At 33.7% G+C, this 20,811-nt stretch overlaps 1 protein-coding gene across 2 annotated transcripts in view; it reads right to left on the reverse strand.

The window, feature by feature from the left end:
• Positions 1-20,811, reverse strand: part of LOC106076324 (DDB1- and CUL4-associated factor 1-like) — a 32,796-nt gene extending 11,985 nt beyond the window's left edge. Inside the window, exons 1-26 of one of the 2 annotated variants that reach the window (XM_056026959.1) lie at positions 20,665-20,811; positions 18,379-18,538; positions 17,334-17,410; positions 17,127-17,200; positions 16,669-16,791; positions 16,165-16,302; positions 15,501-15,708; positions 14,445-14,573; positions 13,031-13,173; positions 12,817-12,918; positions 12,268-12,426; positions 11,057-11,097; positions 10,349-10,487; positions 9,681-9,878; positions 8,795-8,964; positions 7,873-7,992; positions 7,314-7,416; positions 6,974-7,081; positions 6,499-6,652; positions 5,269-5,408; positions 4,570-4,651; positions 3,956-4,071; positions 3,732-3,831; positions 3,071-3,204; positions 1,883-2,067; positions 35-110 (exon numbers count right to left, since the gene is read on the reverse strand). In XM_056026959.1, the coding sequence (XP_055882934.1) occupies positions 35-110; positions 1,883-2,067; positions 3,071-3,204; positions 3,732-3,831; positions 3,956-4,071; positions 4,570-4,651; positions 5,269-5,408; positions 6,499-6,652; positions 6,974-7,081; positions 7,314-7,416; positions 7,873-7,992; positions 8,795-8,964; positions 9,681-9,878; positions 10,349-10,487; positions 11,057-11,097; positions 12,268-12,426; positions 12,817-12,918; positions 13,031-13,173; positions 14,445-14,573; positions 15,501-15,708; positions 16,165-16,302; positions 16,669-16,791; positions 17,127-17,200; positions 17,334-17,410; positions 18,379-18,494 (3,135 nt within the window). In that variant the 5' untranslated portion in view covers positions 18,495-18,538; positions 20,665-20,811. Of the gene's footprint in view, positions 1-34; positions 111-1,882; positions 2,068-3,070; positions 3,205-3,731; positions 3,832-3,955; positions 4,072-4,569; positions 4,652-5,268; positions 5,409-6,498; positions 6,653-6,973; positions 7,082-7,313; positions 7,417-7,872; positions 7,993-8,794; positions 8,965-9,680; positions 9,879-10,348; positions 10,488-11,056; positions 11,098-12,267; positions 12,427-12,816; positions 12,937-13,030; positions 13,174-14,444; positions 14,574-15,500; positions 15,709-16,164; positions 16,303-16,668; positions 16,792-17,126; positions 17,201-17,333; positions 17,411-18,378; positions 18,539-20,664 lie in introns of both variants that reach the window. The other variant, XM_056026958.1, reaches the window with a different exon arrangement.

The following is a 20,811-nucleotide window of genomic DNA, read 5'->3' on the forward strand; positions in this document are numbered from 1 at the left end:
CCTTATGCTTCTGTCAATAATTGCAAAGACTCACCTGTCTATCCATAATTCGAGAGGTGATAGAAAATGCTGCACTGGTCTTGCCAAGGGGCTCAGGACATCTATGTGGCCTTGTGAAATGATTCAAACCAAAATTAACCTACATACATACTCAGACTTGATACAGATTTGACAACAACAGATAACTTTGAGGTGAAAAAAAAAAGTACACTTTACAAAAAATAAAAATAAACATCTTTTCTCTGTAGTTACTGAGTAAGCAAGTTGGGGGGCCATGGAAATAGTTAATAAAAGTTCATACATGTACCACATGGATTGACAAGTTTATTTTTAGCCTATATGTTCAAATATGGTCTTTAACAAGTAACAGGCACATGCATTGTTTATAATTTTATTCAAAACAAAAGCATTTCAATTTCAATACATCTATCATTTTATTGCAATCCATCCAACGATTAGGAGAGAATTACACCACTTGACATAGAAAATTCTTCCATCAATGAAAAGTAACTATATAAGTAATGTTGGAAATATGCAAAGGGTAACAGTCTTTTAGCATGACTTCTTCCTCAAATATTTAGTGCAATGTTGTATTTTGTGGCTTTATGTACAGTGTAACATTTTTTTTTACTGTTTATAAATATGCTTCCCCTTCAATTAACCAGCAACTAAATCAATGTATTGAATATGTTTCCCCTTCAATTAACCAAGCAACTAAATCAATGTATTGAATATGCTTCCCCTTCAATTAACCAAGCAACTAAATCAATGTATTGAATATGCTTCCCCTTCAATTAACCAAGCAACTAAATCAATGTATTGAATATGCTTCCCCTTCAATTAACCAAGCAACTAAATCAATGTATTGAATATGCTTCCCCTTCAATTAACCAAGCAACTAAATCAATGTATTGAATATGCTTCCCCTTCAATTAACCAAGCAACTAAATCAATGTATTGAATATGCTTCCCCTTCAATTAACCAAGCAACTAAATCAATGTATTGAATATGCTTCCCCTTCAATTAACCAAGCAACTAAATCAATGTATTGAATATGCTTCCCCTTCAATTAACCAAGCAACTAAATCAATGTATTGAACATGCTACTCTTCATCTACTACCCGACTAAATATTGTTTTGCCTACCGAACCGGAACTAGTTCTAGATTCATTCAAAGGTCACCAACATTTTGTTTTTTTGATGACAGGATATTGATCTTAGTTTTTAAATAAAAAAAGCTTTTTTGTTTACAAAACTTATCCAGGAAATAGAAGTTTGCATGCTTACACCATGAAGAAAAAAATACTAATGCAAAAGTATTTTTAATTTTGAAAAACAATTCTGAACTAAATGGCTGTAATTTTCAAACTTAAATAGATCCCCGGCAGAAGATTTTGCATCAGATTTGAACAAACATGCAGGTCGCAATCGGGTCTGCATGGTCATGTGAAACACTACACTCATGCTTAATCTTAATTGAAGATAATGCTATTATTTTAGTCCAAATAAGGGCTTTAAGGAAAAATAGCATCTGTTTTAGAACCACAGAACGAAACAAATATTTAGCCCATTTTTCAGGACAACAAAATGCAGAACAGACAACTGTTTACATTTTACATTTAATAATTCATAAATAATTCTTAAACTTTGTACTTTGAAAATGACACTATCACCATAATACACAATATTTTAAAAACAAATCTTCTAGTCAAGTTTTCAAATCTTTATAAAATGAAACCAGCTTTGAATGCAATCAATTTTCTAACTGAAGTGAAAAAAGTATTGCGGGCATGGAGGAGAAGGCTTTCAAAATGATTCAAATCTCTTTCTTTTTTTAAGGCTTGGCTATGAGACAGAGGACAGTCTTGTTTAAATACTTACATAAATAATGACATAGTTGGGCATGTGGAGATGGGCTGAGGACACAAGGCGTGCTGCTTTCTCAAATACTCTGTGACTATTTTGTCCAGTGTGACATCATAATCACTGGCATGTTTCCCTTTCAGCCTGCTGGCACTGCCTGGCACCACGTAGCCCTCTCGTTCCTTTAGGAATCTTCTCTTACTCTGAAAGACAAAGATAAGACAAACTAGAAACATCTTTTAATAGAGACAGTGGGACAGGAGGTCTACATTATGTTGAGATTTTTTTTAATTTTGATTAATTTCCTTTGTATTACATGCTATAGCAAGATCAATGCAATTTTGGTCCTATCACTTTAAACAGCACACTTTTTTTCCTTGGCACAGTCTAGAAAAGAGCTCACAGCTCAGCAGCAATAAAGCTGGCTAGAAGAAGAAGAAGAAGTCCAATCACTTTTGAGGACTGAGAGCTGACTTCTCTCCATTAGATCTAAAACAGAAAGCATTAAAACCTCCTTTATTTCACTTTTGGAGGCACGGTGGCTAAGGGTGAAGCCCTTGGCTTCCAAACTGGGGGTCCTGAGTTCGAATCCTGGTGAAGACTGATTTTTTATTCCGGGATCTTTGAAATTCTAAGAGTCTCCTCAGCTCTAATGGGTACCTAACATTTGTTAGGGAAAAGTAAAGGCGGTTGGTCGTTGTGCTGGCCTCATTAACCGTAGGCTACAGAAACAGATGAGCTTTACATCATCTGCCCAATAGACCACAAAGTCTGAAAAGGGAACTTTACTTATTCCACTTTCAGTGTTGCAAGATCATTTGTGGTCGCAGAGAAGTACATAGAAGCCTAACTCATGAAGCGCTGGTTGTATCTCTTGTGTCTGTGTTTCGCATGTGAATGTTGTTCGTATTTGCATCTATATTGTTATTGTAGTTATGCCAGGGAGAACAAATGTAGTGAAACTTAATTTCCATTTGTTGGAACCAATAAAATTATCTTATATGGGGATATCTGACAGAAGGTTTCCAAGCCACATTGACAGTATGCAGCAAACAAAACTCAACCTGAATTGGGATTCAAACTCAATCCTTTTGATAGGTAGCCAAGCGTGTTTAACTGCCACTCAGCTACAGGTCCGTCCCAATTATTCTCTTAAAATAGATTAGAAAAACATTTTTAAAGTACAAGTGATCTTGTGACCCCTACCTTCTGGTGTGGAGTAAACTGATGCGATGTTGGCGTCTTGTTCAGAGTAAATTTTAACGGGCCTGGAGTCAGACTTGATGTAGGTGTGAAGGATGAAGATACAGGACCTCTGGCAGTTGATGTAGATGGAGTATCTGTTGTTGATATAAAAAAGTAAAACAGTCTAAGGGGGAGAACTTCTTACACTCAATGCCAGAATGAAATTATACAGGATTTCTTTTGTTCCTTAACAAGCAGAATCTACCAACCAATAAATCAACCTAAATTGTTTCTAAGTAATGCTATTTGTGTAACTTGAATTGGATGACTTTAAGAGAGGTATTTCTTGTATATAACATAGAGTGAAAAAGAAATATGTTCTCCAATCAAATTTCAATAAAATGATCTTATGGTGAAGAATAAATAAACGCCTAATATTTAGTATTACATTTTATGAAATTAATGTCTAGTATGTTAGCATTTCATAAAATAGGGAGCCTAACAAGTTTGGACATAGTTTCCAAGCAAATTAGAAAACCAAACGATCAATATAATTATTTGTATAGAAGGTACAAAACTTAACAGACTTGTTGATTATTTGGAATAACTAGACCAACAACAAAAAGGGAACAATTTTCAAGCGCAGAAACAAACTCAAAGATTCAAATTAATGTTCAAGTACCTCGATCTGACACAATAGGTGTGGCTACAGGGGTGTCTCTGTTTGTTTGACTTGGGGTTGCAATACTTAGGTTAGAGGACGGATGACTCAGCTGCCTTCCCTGGAGAAATCAACACAAAGGAAACACAAAATAAGTAATTTGACTGAGAAATCCTTTTATATCCTAATCTGATACTGTTCTAAAGGTATTAAAGAGATGGAGACATAAAAAACATGTCACTTACAATTTTGGGTGTGTTCGGCGAGTACAAATGCAGGTTATTGGCATGATGTGGCGGAGGTGTTGCACATCTTGGTAGATTGGCCTCTTTCTGTAGGGCTGAAGCTGTTTCATAATAGCCTGAAAACAACAACAAATAATAGAGAAACTTCATCGTCTTATTCACCAGAGCCTTATCTTTAAAACAAAAAAGGAGCGTTTGGAACTGAATCTGCAGTACTTGCTGCAGTTGATGTTTGTGTCTGAAAAAATAAAGATTTTCTGTAACTTGAAGCAAACAAAATCTAAAAAAATACTTAGAGAGACACAAAGAAAAGGCACCTTTTTTATCCCATATGTTAGGACAAATTCCTTCTTCCCTAGTGCCATTAGAGCATGCAGTGGGTTACAGGAATCAGGCAGTAAAACCAAAGACTAAGTAGAGTTTAAGTCACTAATTAACATGCATGCACGATTTTATAACACAAGGAAGAAATTATCTTCGTTTGAAGTAACATCTGTAATTTATAAAGAGTTTACAAGGAAGGTGAACTACGTTGTTCCTAGAAGTTATTCTTTGATAACAAGGAAACAGTATCTGACTAACCTAAATGATAAATACTAACTATGATGGTTTACCTTTAGATTGGAGATGTTCATGGATCAGTTGAAGTAACTCTTTTTCTTGGTAAACAATCTTAGTCTGAGCCACCACGCCAGCCTATAGTCAACAAAAAATGTAAAAAAAATGTTTGAGACTTAGTGAGCCAGTAAAAACTAAACCTAAGAAAAGATGCCAACACCAGAGCTAGACAAGCCTTAGATTGGAACCACCAGAGCAAATAGACACAGAAGACCAAAAAGAATGACAATGCAGTGTACTGGATGAAGCTGAGAGGACAGGAAAGAGAAAAGGCCATTAAAAAAACTAGCAAATAGATAGTGGCATGTTTCCATGACCAAAACAAAAGAACAGATGATGACGACATAAAAGAACAAAAGGCAGTAACATTGAACAGAATTATAATGAAGTCGACTGATATAGCTCAAAAAGGTCTATAACAGAAGGAAATAATTATGTGCTGTCTTATACTCAGATCTGAATATTTATGGTTTACTTGTTATTAGGTGTTACAGACATGATAGGAAGATATACATAATAAACTTGAACAATATAAACTATATTTATAGTCAGACATAACAGACATTAAAAAAGAAATTAAATGTTTATCAATAATCATTACATTAAAAAATGCGATGTAAAAAAAAAACAACTTTTTTCAAGCAGAATTTCAAAATGAAATACTACGTTAGCTAAGAGCTGCTAAAAATAATTACTTTACGAATCTCTTCCAGAGTTGATGCCCCTAGCACATTGGCCTGTCTACCAGCAATCTTCTCAAGCAGAGTGGAAGCGTACTTGCAAAACTGATGGTGAATATGACGTCTGTCTGCCAAAATTGGTTCTTTCATTAAACCTGTCAGTAACACAAAACACCATAAGCCCATTCAAAAGTGAATATATATTTTAAAACAAAAAACTGCAACATAAAGATTGGGAATCTGTATTACTTAAGATGCCTGATAATTATGGGTTTCTTCAAATGTCATATTTTCCATCATTGGATGTATCTAACACAGCACTGACAAGGTTTGGTAACAGAACTTTATGAGAAAGTTGGCAGCATTATGGCTGCCTGGTCATGCAGTTTGCGTGCTGGACTGTTGTTTGGATTTATCGATGGTCCCGGGTTCAAACCATGCCCGCTCCCATCCCCTGTCGTTGACTAGGAAGTAGACTATCTTCAAGTCCCAAGGAAGATCCGAAACATGTAAAACATTTTACAACAAACATTATTATTTGTATCACTTAAGATGCCTGATTATTATGGGTTTCTTCAAAATGTTTTTTTTTTCCCCAATCATTAGATGTATATGACACAGCATTGAAAAGGTTTGTTAACTAAGAACTTTATGAGAAAGTTGGCAGCATTATCAAATAAACGATTATTTTTGGCACACAAAAGGAGCCAAGATACCCTTCATTAAGTCCAGTATTCAAGCTGGTTGTTCTGTACACATGGTTTATTAATATAAAATGGTTACTAAGACAATATTTATCCATATCTAAAACTCTCTTCATGGTCAAAGATGAGCACAATATCATTTCCTATCATGGCTATGACGCCCAACCTTCCATTTGAAAAGCACACAAGGCGCAGGTAGGTTAAATCTATTGCCAGCTTTTTTTGTGATCTGCGTTCTTTGCTGGTGGCTGTCCTCTTTGCCTAGTAGCTTAAAATACCAACATTCAGTGCTTCATGCCATGATAATGGGTTAGCATGTTATTTTAGAAATGGAAATTCCTTAAGGGATTGATAAACTGTCGACTAGCCTACCTGAAGACTAACATAAATCTACTATAAATTATTACTTAAGGGATTGATGAACTGTTGACTAGCCTACCTGAAGACTAGCATAAATCTACTATAAATTATTACTTATGGGATTGATGAACTGTCATTAAATCTACTGAAAATAATTACAAAACTTCATGAAATGTTTTACTTTGTAAATGTCCATTGTTTAAAGGCGGAAGCTTGCCAATAATCTGTCGAATGGTCTCAGATTTAGCCATTCCAACGAGGGCCTTGCAGGCTAACATCCTAAGCTGGTCAGCATCAATCAGTGGAGTTTTGACATTCAGCGTTTTCAAGAGGACCTGCACATAATAATACTTGGTTTTAACAAGGGGAGATTACTAAGAGTTTAGAGGTTCACTTCTGCAACATCTCATATAAGTTTATGGATGTTTCTTTAACATCTCTATAAGTTAAGAGAACAGCATCTATGTTGCACAATAATATATGTTTCTTTAGCTTGTATCTTTTACTTTTAAGAATAGTGTTAACGTTTCAGACTTAAAGCAGAATCCTGATTACAGTCCAGACAATAACAAGAGGAGTGACAAAGTGTATGGAGCTGTGTACGAATTTGATAATGTAAAATAAGGACACGAGACAAGATGCTATGCAGTACTCACCATGATTCCGTTGTTTGTACGGACATTGTGCCACATCCAAGACAGTACATCTTCTTCCCCGTGAAACTTCTTTCTGGGGCCATGATACCTGACCACGCCGCTACCAAACTAGAATGTCATGAAATAAAGCAAACACATAGTTTCTTTTTTTTTTTTTATCCATCTTGCTAAGTAGTACATTCTCTTTTCTAACACTATTAAACATTTACATTTTTAAAAAGGAAATTTTTATCTTAGAGAACTCTTCAAATGATAAAACAGAAAATACAATTCAAGTAATTAATTCATTTTCTTGGATTGCAAGTAAAAAGGAAATACTATAGTGTCAAATATAACTTACTCTCTCGACAGGTCCACACACACAATTGACTATAACTCTCAATGCAGCTTTTATTATCTCCGAATCGTTCACAACCTCACCCTCCACCAGGCCAACAAGCACACTGGCGACAAGAGAATCAAAAAGTGATAGCAGACTATACCGGAGGCTTTAACATGCATGGCAGAAAACTAGAACTTGCTTTTAGAATACTTAGAACAATGATTATTCAATAATGACATTAAGTCTCTTGACATTGATCAAAGTCACTCTCCATATAAGTTGCAAGAAAGGATATGAAGAGTTCGATGGTAAAATGGTAGTGAAGCTTCTTCTTGCTTCCATATAGAAACAAATCAGATTTAAAAAAAAATTATAGACTTTAATGAATTATGAAATTATTGTGTACTGTAATGAAAACATATATTTCTTTAGTATGCTCAATTATATATGCTAGTTATAATGAAAACATATATATTTCTTTAGTATGCTCAGTTATCAAAAGTTGTTTTTCAACTAGGATTATGAGACATTTTTCCTAGCTTTATATTTAGACCAAAAAGAATGGAAAAGCAAATACCTCATGATTGGAGTGGTGATGTTATCTGGGAGCTCCACTGTACCACACAGCTGAAGCTGAGTTCTGTGAGACACTGCGCACATGGCTAACACATCTAGGGCGGACACAATGGTCTCAATCCTGTACAAGTTGAATGGAATTTGATATTAACATGACAATCAAGTTTTATTCATGTGTGACATGGAATACAGTGACAATGTGGATGACATACAGGCTGAAAGCTGAATGAGATGGACCTGATAGCGACTATCACACTTGACATCACATCGGAGCTAACAAGCATGTTAAGTAGGGCAGTTGTTGGTTAACAGAACATTGAGAAAGATTGAACTCATATTTTGTAAACAGCATTATTCATAATACTAAAAAGCCTGATAATTACGGGTTTCTTCAATTGTATTTTTTTTCATCATTAGATGTATCTGACACAACACTGAAAAATGGGTCAGTAAGAAAAAATATTCCAAAAAAATTTGAAGGAAGGATCAAGAATAATGCAATCTTGCAGAAAAGTCTGTTTGGTATTCTGTAAAATGAAAGCAAGTCAAGATATTGGGGTCATTAGTAGGTAACTAGTTGTTGGTCAGTAGTTACTAGTTATAAGTCATAGCCCATTGCTCAGTGTTCACAGTTCACCTTGAAATATTCACAACTTTTTGTCCATAAAGCTACCTTGGTACTTACATGATTAATGTGGTATGTGTTTTATGTTCATTTTTATTCATCATTGTTCATTTCATTTGAGTGAGTTTGGAGATATTAAACTCTTATCAAATTGATTTCAACATTGAATTTGTTCAGTTTGTGATTACAAATATACAAGCATGAGTTGTTGAGAGACAGCTAAATATTGCAATTCTCCAACTGAACTAAATGCACACAAATGATTCACAGAAAGACAACCCATCAGAGATTGACTTACTTTCCCTGGTAGGAGTCCCACTCAGGAGACATGGCTATAAGCTGACAGAGAATGTTGATGCCACCAAGTCTGTTGATGACAATCTCAGGAAGCCAGTTAGATTTGGGAGGCAAGTACTCCAAGAGGATGTCCATGTTTTCCTCCATCGTAAATTTGCTGCCTTTCACAGACTGAAATCATAAATAATGATGGCAAGGATTAATATTTCAAAACTAAATCAGAAATATCAGGATGAAATAGTCAACAACTTAAAAGATATAACAATCAGCAAAAATCATTAAGAATATTTGATATTTTTTATTTAACTGACCATTTAATGTCATCATATAGAAATATTAATATTTTAAGTGCTATATTTAAAAAATATTATTTAATAGTCTCTTACAAGTAATTGTACGAAAATTGAATTTTTAGTTAACAATTAATTTCAACATGAAAATTAACCACAATGTTGACAATATATTTAAAAAAAAATAAAGATGATTCTATAAACCAGGTAACACTAAGCTGGCATTGTATCTTTGAAACTTTTTTTTATTTTTCACTACCCACTCAAATAAGCTTCATGCATCTAATTCTGGTTCTGGTGTTTTTAGCTTGTTATATATTTCAAATACCCTATTCCTAGTAGGAATTCATTGTAACACAAGAAAGATAACATTGATTAATCTATTAATATTTTTTTTGGTTTAAAATGTGTAAATTTTTAAGTATACATTGTTTATGGTTAAAAAAGAAATTTCTGTATATTTGGCACTTGTTAGCAAAAAAGAAAAAAAAAAAACATAAAAGGTACACTTTTCAGACTTGCCATTTATGTTTTTTAAAAAAAAGCTGTTATGTAAATGTCAACAAATTGTCAAGAAAAAAAAAACATGTCAGTCACCTTGCTTTCTCTTAAAGAGGAGTTAGCGCCATCCTGATGGTGCAGGCAGCGTAGTTCGTCTGCCTTCAAGGTCGCATGAACCTCAAAGTATTTTCGAAGTGCGTCACAAACAAGCCGAGCAGCCTGCCGCATCTGATGAAGTTCATCGTCCGTCTCGTTACCACGGCTGTCTGCATTTAAGATGCTCAGTGTACTTATCTGCAGGAAACATTGTGGCAAATCATAGTAAATGAAATGTGAAAACAAAAAAAACAAAAAAAAAAGAAAATTAACAATTGTAAACAAATCACAAATTATGAAAATTTTTAATCATAAAATGTGGATAAATTTTTGTTATTCCATTATTGTTTAAAAAAAATTCCTAAATGTGTGTGTACCACAAAGTTTTTAATTGCCCAGTTATCTTTATTAAATAATGAGAAATCCCTTTTGAAATTGCATAACATATCTATGTAATACTACACATATTATAAACTAATATAAAGTAACTTTAAAAAAAATATATAAAAAAAAAAAGTTTGTATATTTTCTAAATGTTATTACATACAGTAATGAAAGACAAAAACTAATGCATTCTCATGACTGAATTTCAACAAAACAAGGACAATGAAAATTAGTGGAATCTCTCTGTACTTTTTGTACAAGTAGATAAATGCTGTAATTGTTACCATATTAATTAATCTCCTCAGCCCATCGTTCTTGTCAAAAAGGTTGAGGATGACCTTGTAAGGGAATGACTGAGAAAAAAACAGACAAGCGTGACATCGACTGGAATCATGGGAACACTCCATCAGCCACAGATTATACCTGGAAATAATCAATGATCATATTAAATAGCTAACATGTATTCACAAAAAAAAAACTCGAAAATTACAACCTGTGTATAATGTAAATAAAATATTTACAAAATGATATTACAAGGATGCTTATATACAAGCAATAGATTATAACAACAACACATTTGTGTAATTAGCTTAGTAATAAGTTGTTGAAGCATTAGTCTAAGTATATTTGTTTGTGTCAAATTCCAGTCATTTACAATTTATAATAAAAAAAAAAATAAAGTTCCCTTTTCAACCTTGCAATCTATAGAGCAGATGATGTAAAGCTCATCTGTTTCTGTGGCCCACAGTTAACTAGGGTGCCATGGGGCCAGCACAATGACCAACTGCCTTTAATTTTTCAAACTTTTTTCCAGGTACCCATTAGAGCTGCGTAGACTAAGAGTCACCCAAAAGATTCTAGTCTTCAACAGGATTTAAACTCAGGACCCCTCTGGAAACCAAGAGCTTAACCACTCAACCACTGTGCCTCCCATTTAATAGACAGTTACACATTATTTTGTCACATTATGATAACAGACAAATGTTACTTACAGAACAACATCGCTCAAGACATTCTCTGGGAGCATACACAGCTGTGGATATAGCATTAGAAATAAGTGACCACTTCAATAAGGTTTCAGGTTAAAACTCAATCTTAAGCAAAATTATTTTTGGAAATATTTTGAAAGGAGAAAAGAAAGAAGATAGGCTAATGAGAAAGAGATATTAGTCAAAATGTTTTAAAATTATCTTTGTTAACAATGCCTTGGTATAGGGTTTATTATTTAGTTTAAAAACTAAAATATCTCTTGCTGTCTACCAAAAACCAATTGTCATAGTAAGTCTGAACACTGACCTGTGACCTGGCAATGAGCTTTTGGTCTCCACTGACCACAGGTTGCCAGGTCACAGGTCAGTGTTCAGGCCTACTAAAAGATTGGTTTCAACTGGACAGATGTTATCTTCACTCTTATCACCTGTCGGCAATAATCAAACACCCCATTTTTCTTCCCAATTTAGTCCAAGTAATCATGAGGCTAAGTGGACCCAAGGTTTGAAATCTAGAACCATTCACTTAGTTACTTAACATTTCAATATACTCCAGATTTAAATCTACTATTAAAAATATCTTAAATTGTGTTGTTTTGTTGTTTTTTTTTGGTACATACTAGTGATAAACCAACAGCTATGAGAATCATTTGGGGAGGGGGGAGTAGAAGTTTTGTCTTCCAAAAAGAGGAAAAGAAGAAATGGTTTCTACTAACAGGATTCAAATCAGACTTCCTAGCATAGGAATTGAGATGCTATAAAAGGATCCTACGCAACAAATACAAAGACTTCTTCACAAATGAAGAAATTAGAAGCAGGATCACAAAAGCTAATGGGCCCCAACCACTGTCAAAAAAGAACACAAGCTAACACTTTATGGCCATATCACAAGGTCCTCAGGGCTCACAAATTGAGGGAAAAGTACCAGGAAAAAGAAGAAGAGGCAGGCAGAGAAAGCGATGGGAAGACAACATAAAAGAATGGACGGGCCTGTCATTGAAAGAGATTCTATCAAAGGCAAAAGACAAAGAGGAATGTAGAAAGACAGTCAATAGATCATGTGTGGTGCCCTGACGGTTCATAACACTACAGGATAGATGAAAGTGGACTTCTTAAACTACAATATCAGAAATAGTCGTAAACAAATTGATCTAATGATACCAAATTTTTTTTTTTTTCAACAAAACATTTCAGCATGTTGACTGGGGACTCACCCTTTCTGTGGCATCTTCAAAATAAGTAATGTAGTAAAAACAGAGGGAGACGCCAGTAGCTGCTATTGATGGACGATGAATTTCTAAAAGTTTCTGCACACCACCTTTTGTTATGAATTCGGCTGCAAATTTCTTGTGACACAGGATGACGGAGAGAAACTGAAAAACACACAAAAATCCACTTCACTTTAAGCTAATTGTTTGAAATTTAACCTTAAAGTGAGATTCAAACATGCACAGACATACAACTACATGAACGTGGATGAAAACATTATTTTTAATTTATTTCATACAATATTTAACACAATTGCTTTTTTTTTAAACTACCTATCTCTCTATGGTCTCCTTCAGTCGCGAAGCGACTATGGATCATCTCATGGAAATGAGATGAATGCCTGGGCATTAGCTGTGGTCAGAACGATGTATCGCCCACACATCAGTTCCCCCCCACTCCACGCAGCTGAATTATCCAAAGGAACTGTAACTACCTATAAACTACTGGATAACTAATAAGTTTTTAAAGAAAGTTTATGTCTGTGTTAAACTTACCCGAAGTGCATCAAAAGCAAGTCTTATATCTTTATTTTCAGAGAGATTGATGTAATGAAATATCAGGCTCATGGCATTATGCTCCAGTATTGGGCTCAGAAGCTGAAAGAAAAATGTAAACTATTCCATAGTTAGATTGAATCAAAGGGAGATAAAAGCATCAGTTCTATTAACCAACAAGAAAAGTCGAACTAAGAGTTAAGACCTAGTTTACCTCATGGTAATCTCCTAATGGAGTTAAGTACTGAAGAATCAGTCTCTGTTTCATCGATGAGGTTAAAGGCCACAAGGAATAGGAGCCTATCATCAGCGGTCTCATCTCGGCCCAGCTACTGTTACTGTGGTCCCCATCAAAAACTGAAACAGGCAGTGAAATAACTTACTTTTTTTAGTTAACAATTACTGACAATCATATAGAATTGTTAGAAAACATAACTGCTAGTTTTAAAGACATTACATTTTTATGACCAAGGAAAACTGGTTTGAGCAATCAGACTACAAGAAGGCAACAACTGGTATTTCATAAACACCAAGAGGAAAGTCAAGTCTGAATTGTGTACATTCATACTTTATAGGTGTATTTTATTGATTAGAAGTTGTCTGGATAATGTCAATCTGACTTGCATTAACTAGTGTGTGTTTTTTTCTTACTTAAGTCAATATCCATATAAATTTTGATGATGTAGAATTATATATGGTCATAGTCAGGGTGAAAACTATTTATTTTTTCATGTTTCTTGTCACTTGGGAAACTTTATAAACTGAAAGAAATTATGCGCAAGTCTACCTTCGAAAACAATGATTGTCAGATCGAGACTGCACTCAAACTGAAAACATGAAAGACATTCTTATCTTCTAGTTGGGAAGACATCCCTCAAACCAACATTAGTTTGCCAAAACCATGTGCTCATAGCTGGAGATGATTACAGAGCTTCAAAGAAATAATTGCCGGGGGAAAAAAGTTGGAGGTTCTGTACTGACACACACAGAGAAAAATTACAGGTGGCAATGTATTCTTCCTTGGTCAGGATAGGATCACCACCTGAATCGACTAAATTCATGGTGTAGCAGATAAATATGAATTTCTGCGGCCTTTGCAAATATTTGAATTCCCAGATTGAAATCAATCTCTATAGAGTTCCTAGAGACATTAACTTAAAGGAAATCTGTAGGGAGAGACAAAATGGATAGATTTTATTTTTTTTAAATAGCAAATGGCAAATTGTTAACATTATATTATTTCATGCCAATATTTTTTATCTAGGGCAGTGTCTGTGAGAAGCTCTAAATGGTGTGATTGAATCTATACAAATTTAATTAAGATCTAATAGATCTTCACAAGTATGTGTTAATAATCATTATTACTATATTATACAGTACATTTTTTTATAGATATAGTTTGAAATTTAATTCTTGATGTATATATCAAAATAAACTGTTTATGTTAAGTACATAGAAACCCGGAGAATTGATTGAGGTATTGCTTTTATGTACTTGGCAGAAAGAAGAAGTGTTGCACTGGCAAATGTTTTCAACGAGTGGAGCAATGTTGTGTAGGCCAGTCTGCAGAAAGAAATCTTTTATGTAGGATTTATGAGCGCAAACAAAAAAACAAACAACTTCCTTACAGCTAGATCCTTCAGAGTTGGTTCTTATTTTTTTGAAGGGGTAAAGTTCTCTACTGTGACTAGGAGACAAAGATCTTTTCAAACTACCTCGGTAGTCTCCCCTGTCTAATGTTGGTGGAGTGGCTGAGCCTGCAAATAGATATCGCATTTACAATCAGAAATACGTCATTTTAACATTCGAACCAAAAGTTTGCCAGGACCAAGAAAAAAATTAAAGGCAGAGCTTTTTAAGAGCTTTTAGCTTTATTCAACTTTGGTACAAATGTGTTAACAAACAACAATGAGAATATGTAAAATGGCATATAGAAAGGTTACAAAAAAAGTGTTGCAACTAGATCTAAAATGTTTTAATTATTTCTGGGAAAATATATATTGACCACCGGCGGACAATGGTTATGCCTCCGCTGGATGTGGCAAAATATATAAGTCACAGCTGGGGCTGTGTAGCCAAGGGAAATACTGCACTCCTCATTAATCTTCGGACTCGAAAAAAAGGCTCATTATTATTATTATTATTAGAGTTCTGAAGTGAATGAAACATGAGATATTGCCTTGGTAATGAACAAATGAATCATTCTTTTTGTAATGTCTACAGAGTCACTTTTTGTAACGAACAACTGAATCACTCTTTTTTTTTTTCATCTTCCAAAACGTTTAAAAAATTAAGATAAATGAGACCTAAATAAAGACAGGAAGAAATAGTTCTTAAGTACATTAGCTATAAACTATCACAGGATATTATTACAAATAAGAATAACGAGATAGTAAGTTACTGATGTCCTAAACACACTGCTTCATGAAACTATAGTTATTTATTTCAAACAAATAGAAATAACACTAAAACTCAATATCAGAAGATTAGTAAAAAAAAGGTTTCAACATAAAATTATATGTTTAGTGTAAATAAATTATAATTATTGATTTAAAGGAAGGGTAATTCAATCAAATCTACCTCCAAAAATGTTTTTTTTTTCTCACTATGGTTAAAAAGAAATAAGTTAGTTCATAAAATGTCTATTAATTTTACTTATGAACATAAGGATGAAATTAAATTACCTTTAAAAGTGCCGAGTGGAGACTTGGAACCATCCGACGAAACTAAAGAGAAATAACGCTTGTCCCCATCTTTAGCATTCTCTACTGCATCCTCACTCTTCTGTTCACCACTCTCCACAGTGGAGGTGGATGTTGTGATAGAGGAGCTCAACTGGTCTTCCTTGTCTTGTTTGATTAATGCATGCAGCCGGTCCAGCATTATTGGAACCTATGAGACAAACAAAACATTTTGCAAAAAACAACAAACACTCAAGCTTCACATTTCCTTTTAGAAACTTATCTTATCTTATATAATACAGACGTTACTTCAAAAAAGAAGATGATTGCGTCCTGCCCGTCATGCATATTAACCGATGACTTAAATTCTGCCAAGTCACTGGTTTTCCTGGCTAGCTCAGGCAACCCATTCCATGCTCTAATAGCACTAGGGAAGAAGGAGTATTTGTACAAATTTGTCCTAGCATATGGGACGAGGAATGTGCCTTTATGTGCCTTTAGAAACTGGGCAAAAATATTTACACAAATATGAACTTTGCCCTAAATGGTAAAATCGATGGAAGTGAGTCATATAGGGCATTGGATTTTATTTGTAGTGAAATGTAGATTGATCATTCCGAGATAAGAGTGTGATCTGTTATTATGAATGACATTTCTGTTTACTAACCAAGTGTAAGCTTTCTTCTCTGAATTTCACAGCAACATCATTCAACTCCATTGCACCACTCAGTAGCCCTGTGGCATAGGACTTCAATGGTTCCTCAGCAAACTCTGACCAATAGTATAATCTTTCAACTACACCTTCCTAAAAAAAAAATAGATTAATTTTATTGTTTTCCTACTACCTAAACAAAAATAAATAATTCGACTTTTTTTTTCTCACATGGACTCATGCTAAACTTGGCTACTTCTACTTAGTTGAATGGAATTTAAGCTTCTAGAATATTCACACTTTTAAAAATATGTAAAAAAATGTGTACCAATATTATTATTTTAAAAAAAACAACAATCAATTAATATCTAAAAAAAAAAAGATTAATTTTATTTGAAATTTTATAGAATGAAAATTAAAGATTGTATATAAATAAAGATCTTTTATTTTGAATATTTAAAGCACAATTTTTTAAGGACTGCAAACTATTCAAGATAGACACAAGATTTATTAACATACCGTCTCCCTAAATGGGACACTTGTCTCTAAACCAGGAAGTAAGTCTAACAAAACTCGACATGCAGCTGTGAACAATGTTCCTCCATCAGTGTAATGACCACGTAAGATATAGGTGCCAACAATCTGGTAGTTGGAAAATAAATTTAAAAATGAGTTATAAATTTTAAAAATTTAAAGATTTAGAGAAAAAAAAAATATTTTTAAACCCAATACACACCAAAAACATTCATTCATTGAAGATTAAACAAGTCACCCAAACTGAGTAGGCTCTTGGCAAAAGTCTGACAGCTTAGCCACACAAGATCAAGTTTTTTTAACATCAAATACATTTTGTTAAAAAGCCTTCACTTTTGTAGGTGAAATCTTTTTGTCTAAAAGTTTGTTCTTAAATAGATATAGTGAGTTCTGGAATGTCAACTAAAAATCAGAAATCCAACATTACAATTCGATTGACTTACTGTGTTCATGAAATCATCATTCTTAAAAATGATCTTCATCATCTGTCCAAGACCACATGTTACAATTTGTCTCCCTGTCCAAAGAAAATATTTAAAAAAAACTAGTCAAAATAATTGCAGTTAAAAAAAAATAACAATTAGACTTATAAAAAAAATTAAACAACTTTCTTTTTCATAAATATAAAACTTAATAACATTCCATATTACCCGGTGGTCTGTCATCAAGGGGGTCCGGATCCATTTTATAAAATTCTTCTGTTTCTTGTTCTAGCAGTTCTGCCAATCTACAAAAAAAATCAATTGATGAAATAGAAGGCAAACGTAAATGAAGACATAATTTAGTTCATAAGATGACTGTACCTGTCACAACAACAGATGGCTAGCTTGTCCTATTATGAAATCATATGTTATCCATAGTTGGATTAACTCATTTATAAAACATAAAAAAAAAACATGAATGTTTATCTTCTTATCTTATAAAATACAGGCGTTACTTCAAAAAAGAAGATGATTATGTCCTACCAGTCATGCATGTTAACCAATGACTTAAATTTGCCAAGCCACTGGTTTTCCTTGCAGGCTCAGGCAACCCAATCTATGCTCTAATAGCACTAGGGAAGAAGGAGCATTTGTAAAAATTTGTCCTAGCATATGGAACGAGGAATATGCTTTGTGTCTTTTTGAGTATTTTACTAGATTTTGTTTGAGTATTTGAAGATTATGGTTCAGTGTTGTATGTATAATTGCTACTTTACTTTTGAGTCTTCTCTTCTGAAGGCTTTCTAAATTTAATGATTTTAAAGATCTATATTACTCAAGTCAAATGTGAATATTGGTTTGTTATGAATCTCACTGCTCTATTTTGTGTCTGTTCCAGCTTCTTAATGCTTTCTTGAGTTTTTATATTTTAGACAATATATATAATATACATATACACACACACACACACGTATATACATATAAAACACTAGGCTTCCAAACCAGAGTCTCAAGTTTCAATCCAGGTGAATGTTGGGTTGTTAAATGTGTCAATGTTCACCCAACTCTACTAGGTATCAGACTATTAACTATGATAAAATAAAGGTGGTTGGTAATTGTTTTGGCTGCATTACACCTTTGTTGAACATCAGCTATTGAAACAGATAAGCTTAGCATCATCTTGCAATAAATCATTAGATCTGAAAAGAAAATTCTACTACCTGTATATTATTTTCGACATGAATGAAAGCCAGAACAAAGTTTCTAGACTTACTTATTCAGACATGGGACAGGGTCATAGGCTCCTGCAGCTGTGGATCTATTGTTCCATTCATCTAAAGCAGCATGAAATTTTTCCATATTGTCAGATGATGAGTTTTGGTTAGCCATTTGGCCATTGGCTTCTTGCTTATTATCTGCCAGTTTTAGATTACCTGGTGAAAAACAATCAGAAATTGATAAATTAAAAGAAACCAAATTTATCCTAAATATTATACCAAAAGAACCAAAATACTCAATGGCAAGTGTCTCAAATAGCCTCTAATAACCAGCCCAGCTACTGGACACACGTATTTATATTGGGTCTAGCAGAATTGTTACTAATAGGAGAAGGAGCAGAGGCAAGTAAAATTGGTGCCTTAAAAAATATGCCTTGGGCAGAAGAGACTTGTTAGCCTTGGTTGGCTACCCACCTAGGACAGGAAAACTGAATTCAAACCTCTGTTGCCTTGCAGCTATGTAGACAAAAAGATGGGAGAGGCTTTAAATCCAACACTGAGAAAAATATCAGGAGCCAGCAACCCTTAGTCTTAGCCTTGGGCACCTTGAAGCAGACAGTGATACACCCGGAGCCCTGACAGAGCTTGCAATGCTGTTTATACCAAGCTCAAAGCTGTATCAGCACTTGGTGTTCCTTCTGATAGACCAGCTGCATGGGGGTGGGAGGATAATGAATCTGAGGGGGGGAACTGCTGTGTGGATGACATAATTCCTTAAATGATCCCTGGGTAGATTCTATTATCATTGTAGCTAGGCGGAAAAAAACGGAAGTGCAGAAGAAAAAAACGACTGATAATTTAGAGATTGCGTTTTTTTTTATGTTTTTTTTTTTACAAAGGCTGCACTTGAAAATTTATTACACTTTTGAATGAAATGTAAGAAGTTTTAAAGTTGTGTTATCGATTACTTTAGACAATGGCCTAATTAATGCTTAATTAGGATTTTGTTAAAAAGTTAATTACCTTTATTAAATTTATTATCAAAAATACCCCTTTTTTGTTTTTAGCTATACAGGGTTCAGGAATTAATTTTTTTTTTCACGCTAGATATCATGCCTGGCTATAATTCTACCAAGTTTTATCGAGTTATCTCATGCGAGCCATATCAAAAAGTTCAAAATAAGGTTAGCATTGTTGGCTGTGGGATTTACAGTTTTTGATAATGAAATTTCGTCATAGACATAAAACCACTTTAGGCCTTGTAAGGATATATTCAAATCGTTTTTGAGTCTTCTTTTCTGAAGGCTTTCTAAATTTAGTGATTTTACTAAAGATGTTACTCGAGTCAAATGTGAATATTGGTTTGTTATGAATCTCACTGCTCTATTTTGTGTCTGTTCCAGATTCTTAATGTTTTCTTGAGTTTTTATATTTAAGATAAAATATATACATATACACATAAATATATATAATTTTAAAGCGCATTTGAAAAAAAAATTGTTTCAGGTGATTCTGATCCCACTTTTTAAATATTTTGTTATTTTCTGCCATCACAACGCCACCATTTTGTCCACACCCCCCTGACATTTCTTGAAGCTCAAGACCCAATAATTTGTTTATTTCCTTCAATATTTACATTCTAAACAAGTAAAGTTCATAAATATAAATGAAATCAGCTGTGTGAGCTAGAAATTTACTACTAATACTACATCTACTATTAAATTTCTACGAAACTCAATTCCAACTTTTTAACTTGTGACCTGGGTGTGTGTCTCTTCTGGCTTAGCCAGCGAGAAGCTCTCGTCTTACTTGTTCCATGTCAACCAATATTAGCTCACAACACCACCAAAAAAAAATCATAACTTTCTAACTGTTAAACATACAGTCATAATTGATACACCATCGGAAAATTCTTTTAAAGTATCTTAATGATGTACTAACGAAAAATAGTTTTTTCAAAGATAAATTTTTTATTTCACCTCCCTAAATTATTATGAGTATACATGATTTCATCTAATTTCTATGAGTATGAGTTATGAGTCAGTATTCAGAGTATGAGAATAATTATAATGAGATGATGCTCGAAATGTTAAAATAAATCAATAAATGTTGATCCTGTCATTGTGACCACAGTTACACAGGCATAGCCGCATAAGTTCAAAGTTGGCATAACTAAAAGTAGATCTAGACTCTAGTAAAAGTCTAATCAGACTAATTTTATGACTTTTTTTTTTGCTTAGTCTATCAACTTAATAGATCTAGTCATCTACAATCAAGATCTACTTTTGCGCTTCAAATCTAGTCTAAATGAAAAGAAGGTTAACTAGATTATCTCTACGTACCTCAAAATTTTTAATACTTAGAATATATTTAGATTTAAGGGAGATTTACTTTAATCCAAGAGTTATGTATTGCTTATTTTAATGTAAGCAGCCATATTGTTAATTGATGCCAGACTTTTTTAGTTTATGACCAAACATCATATCTAT

The sequence above is a fragment of the Biomphalaria glabrata genome, chromosome 4, assembly GCF_947242115.1.
Source record: "Biomphalaria glabrata chromosome 4, xgBioGlab47.1, whole genome shotgun sequence".
In the NCBI taxonomy this organism is placed as follows: domain Eukaryota; kingdom Metazoa; phylum Mollusca; class Gastropoda; family Planorbidae; genus Biomphalaria; species Biomphalaria glabrata.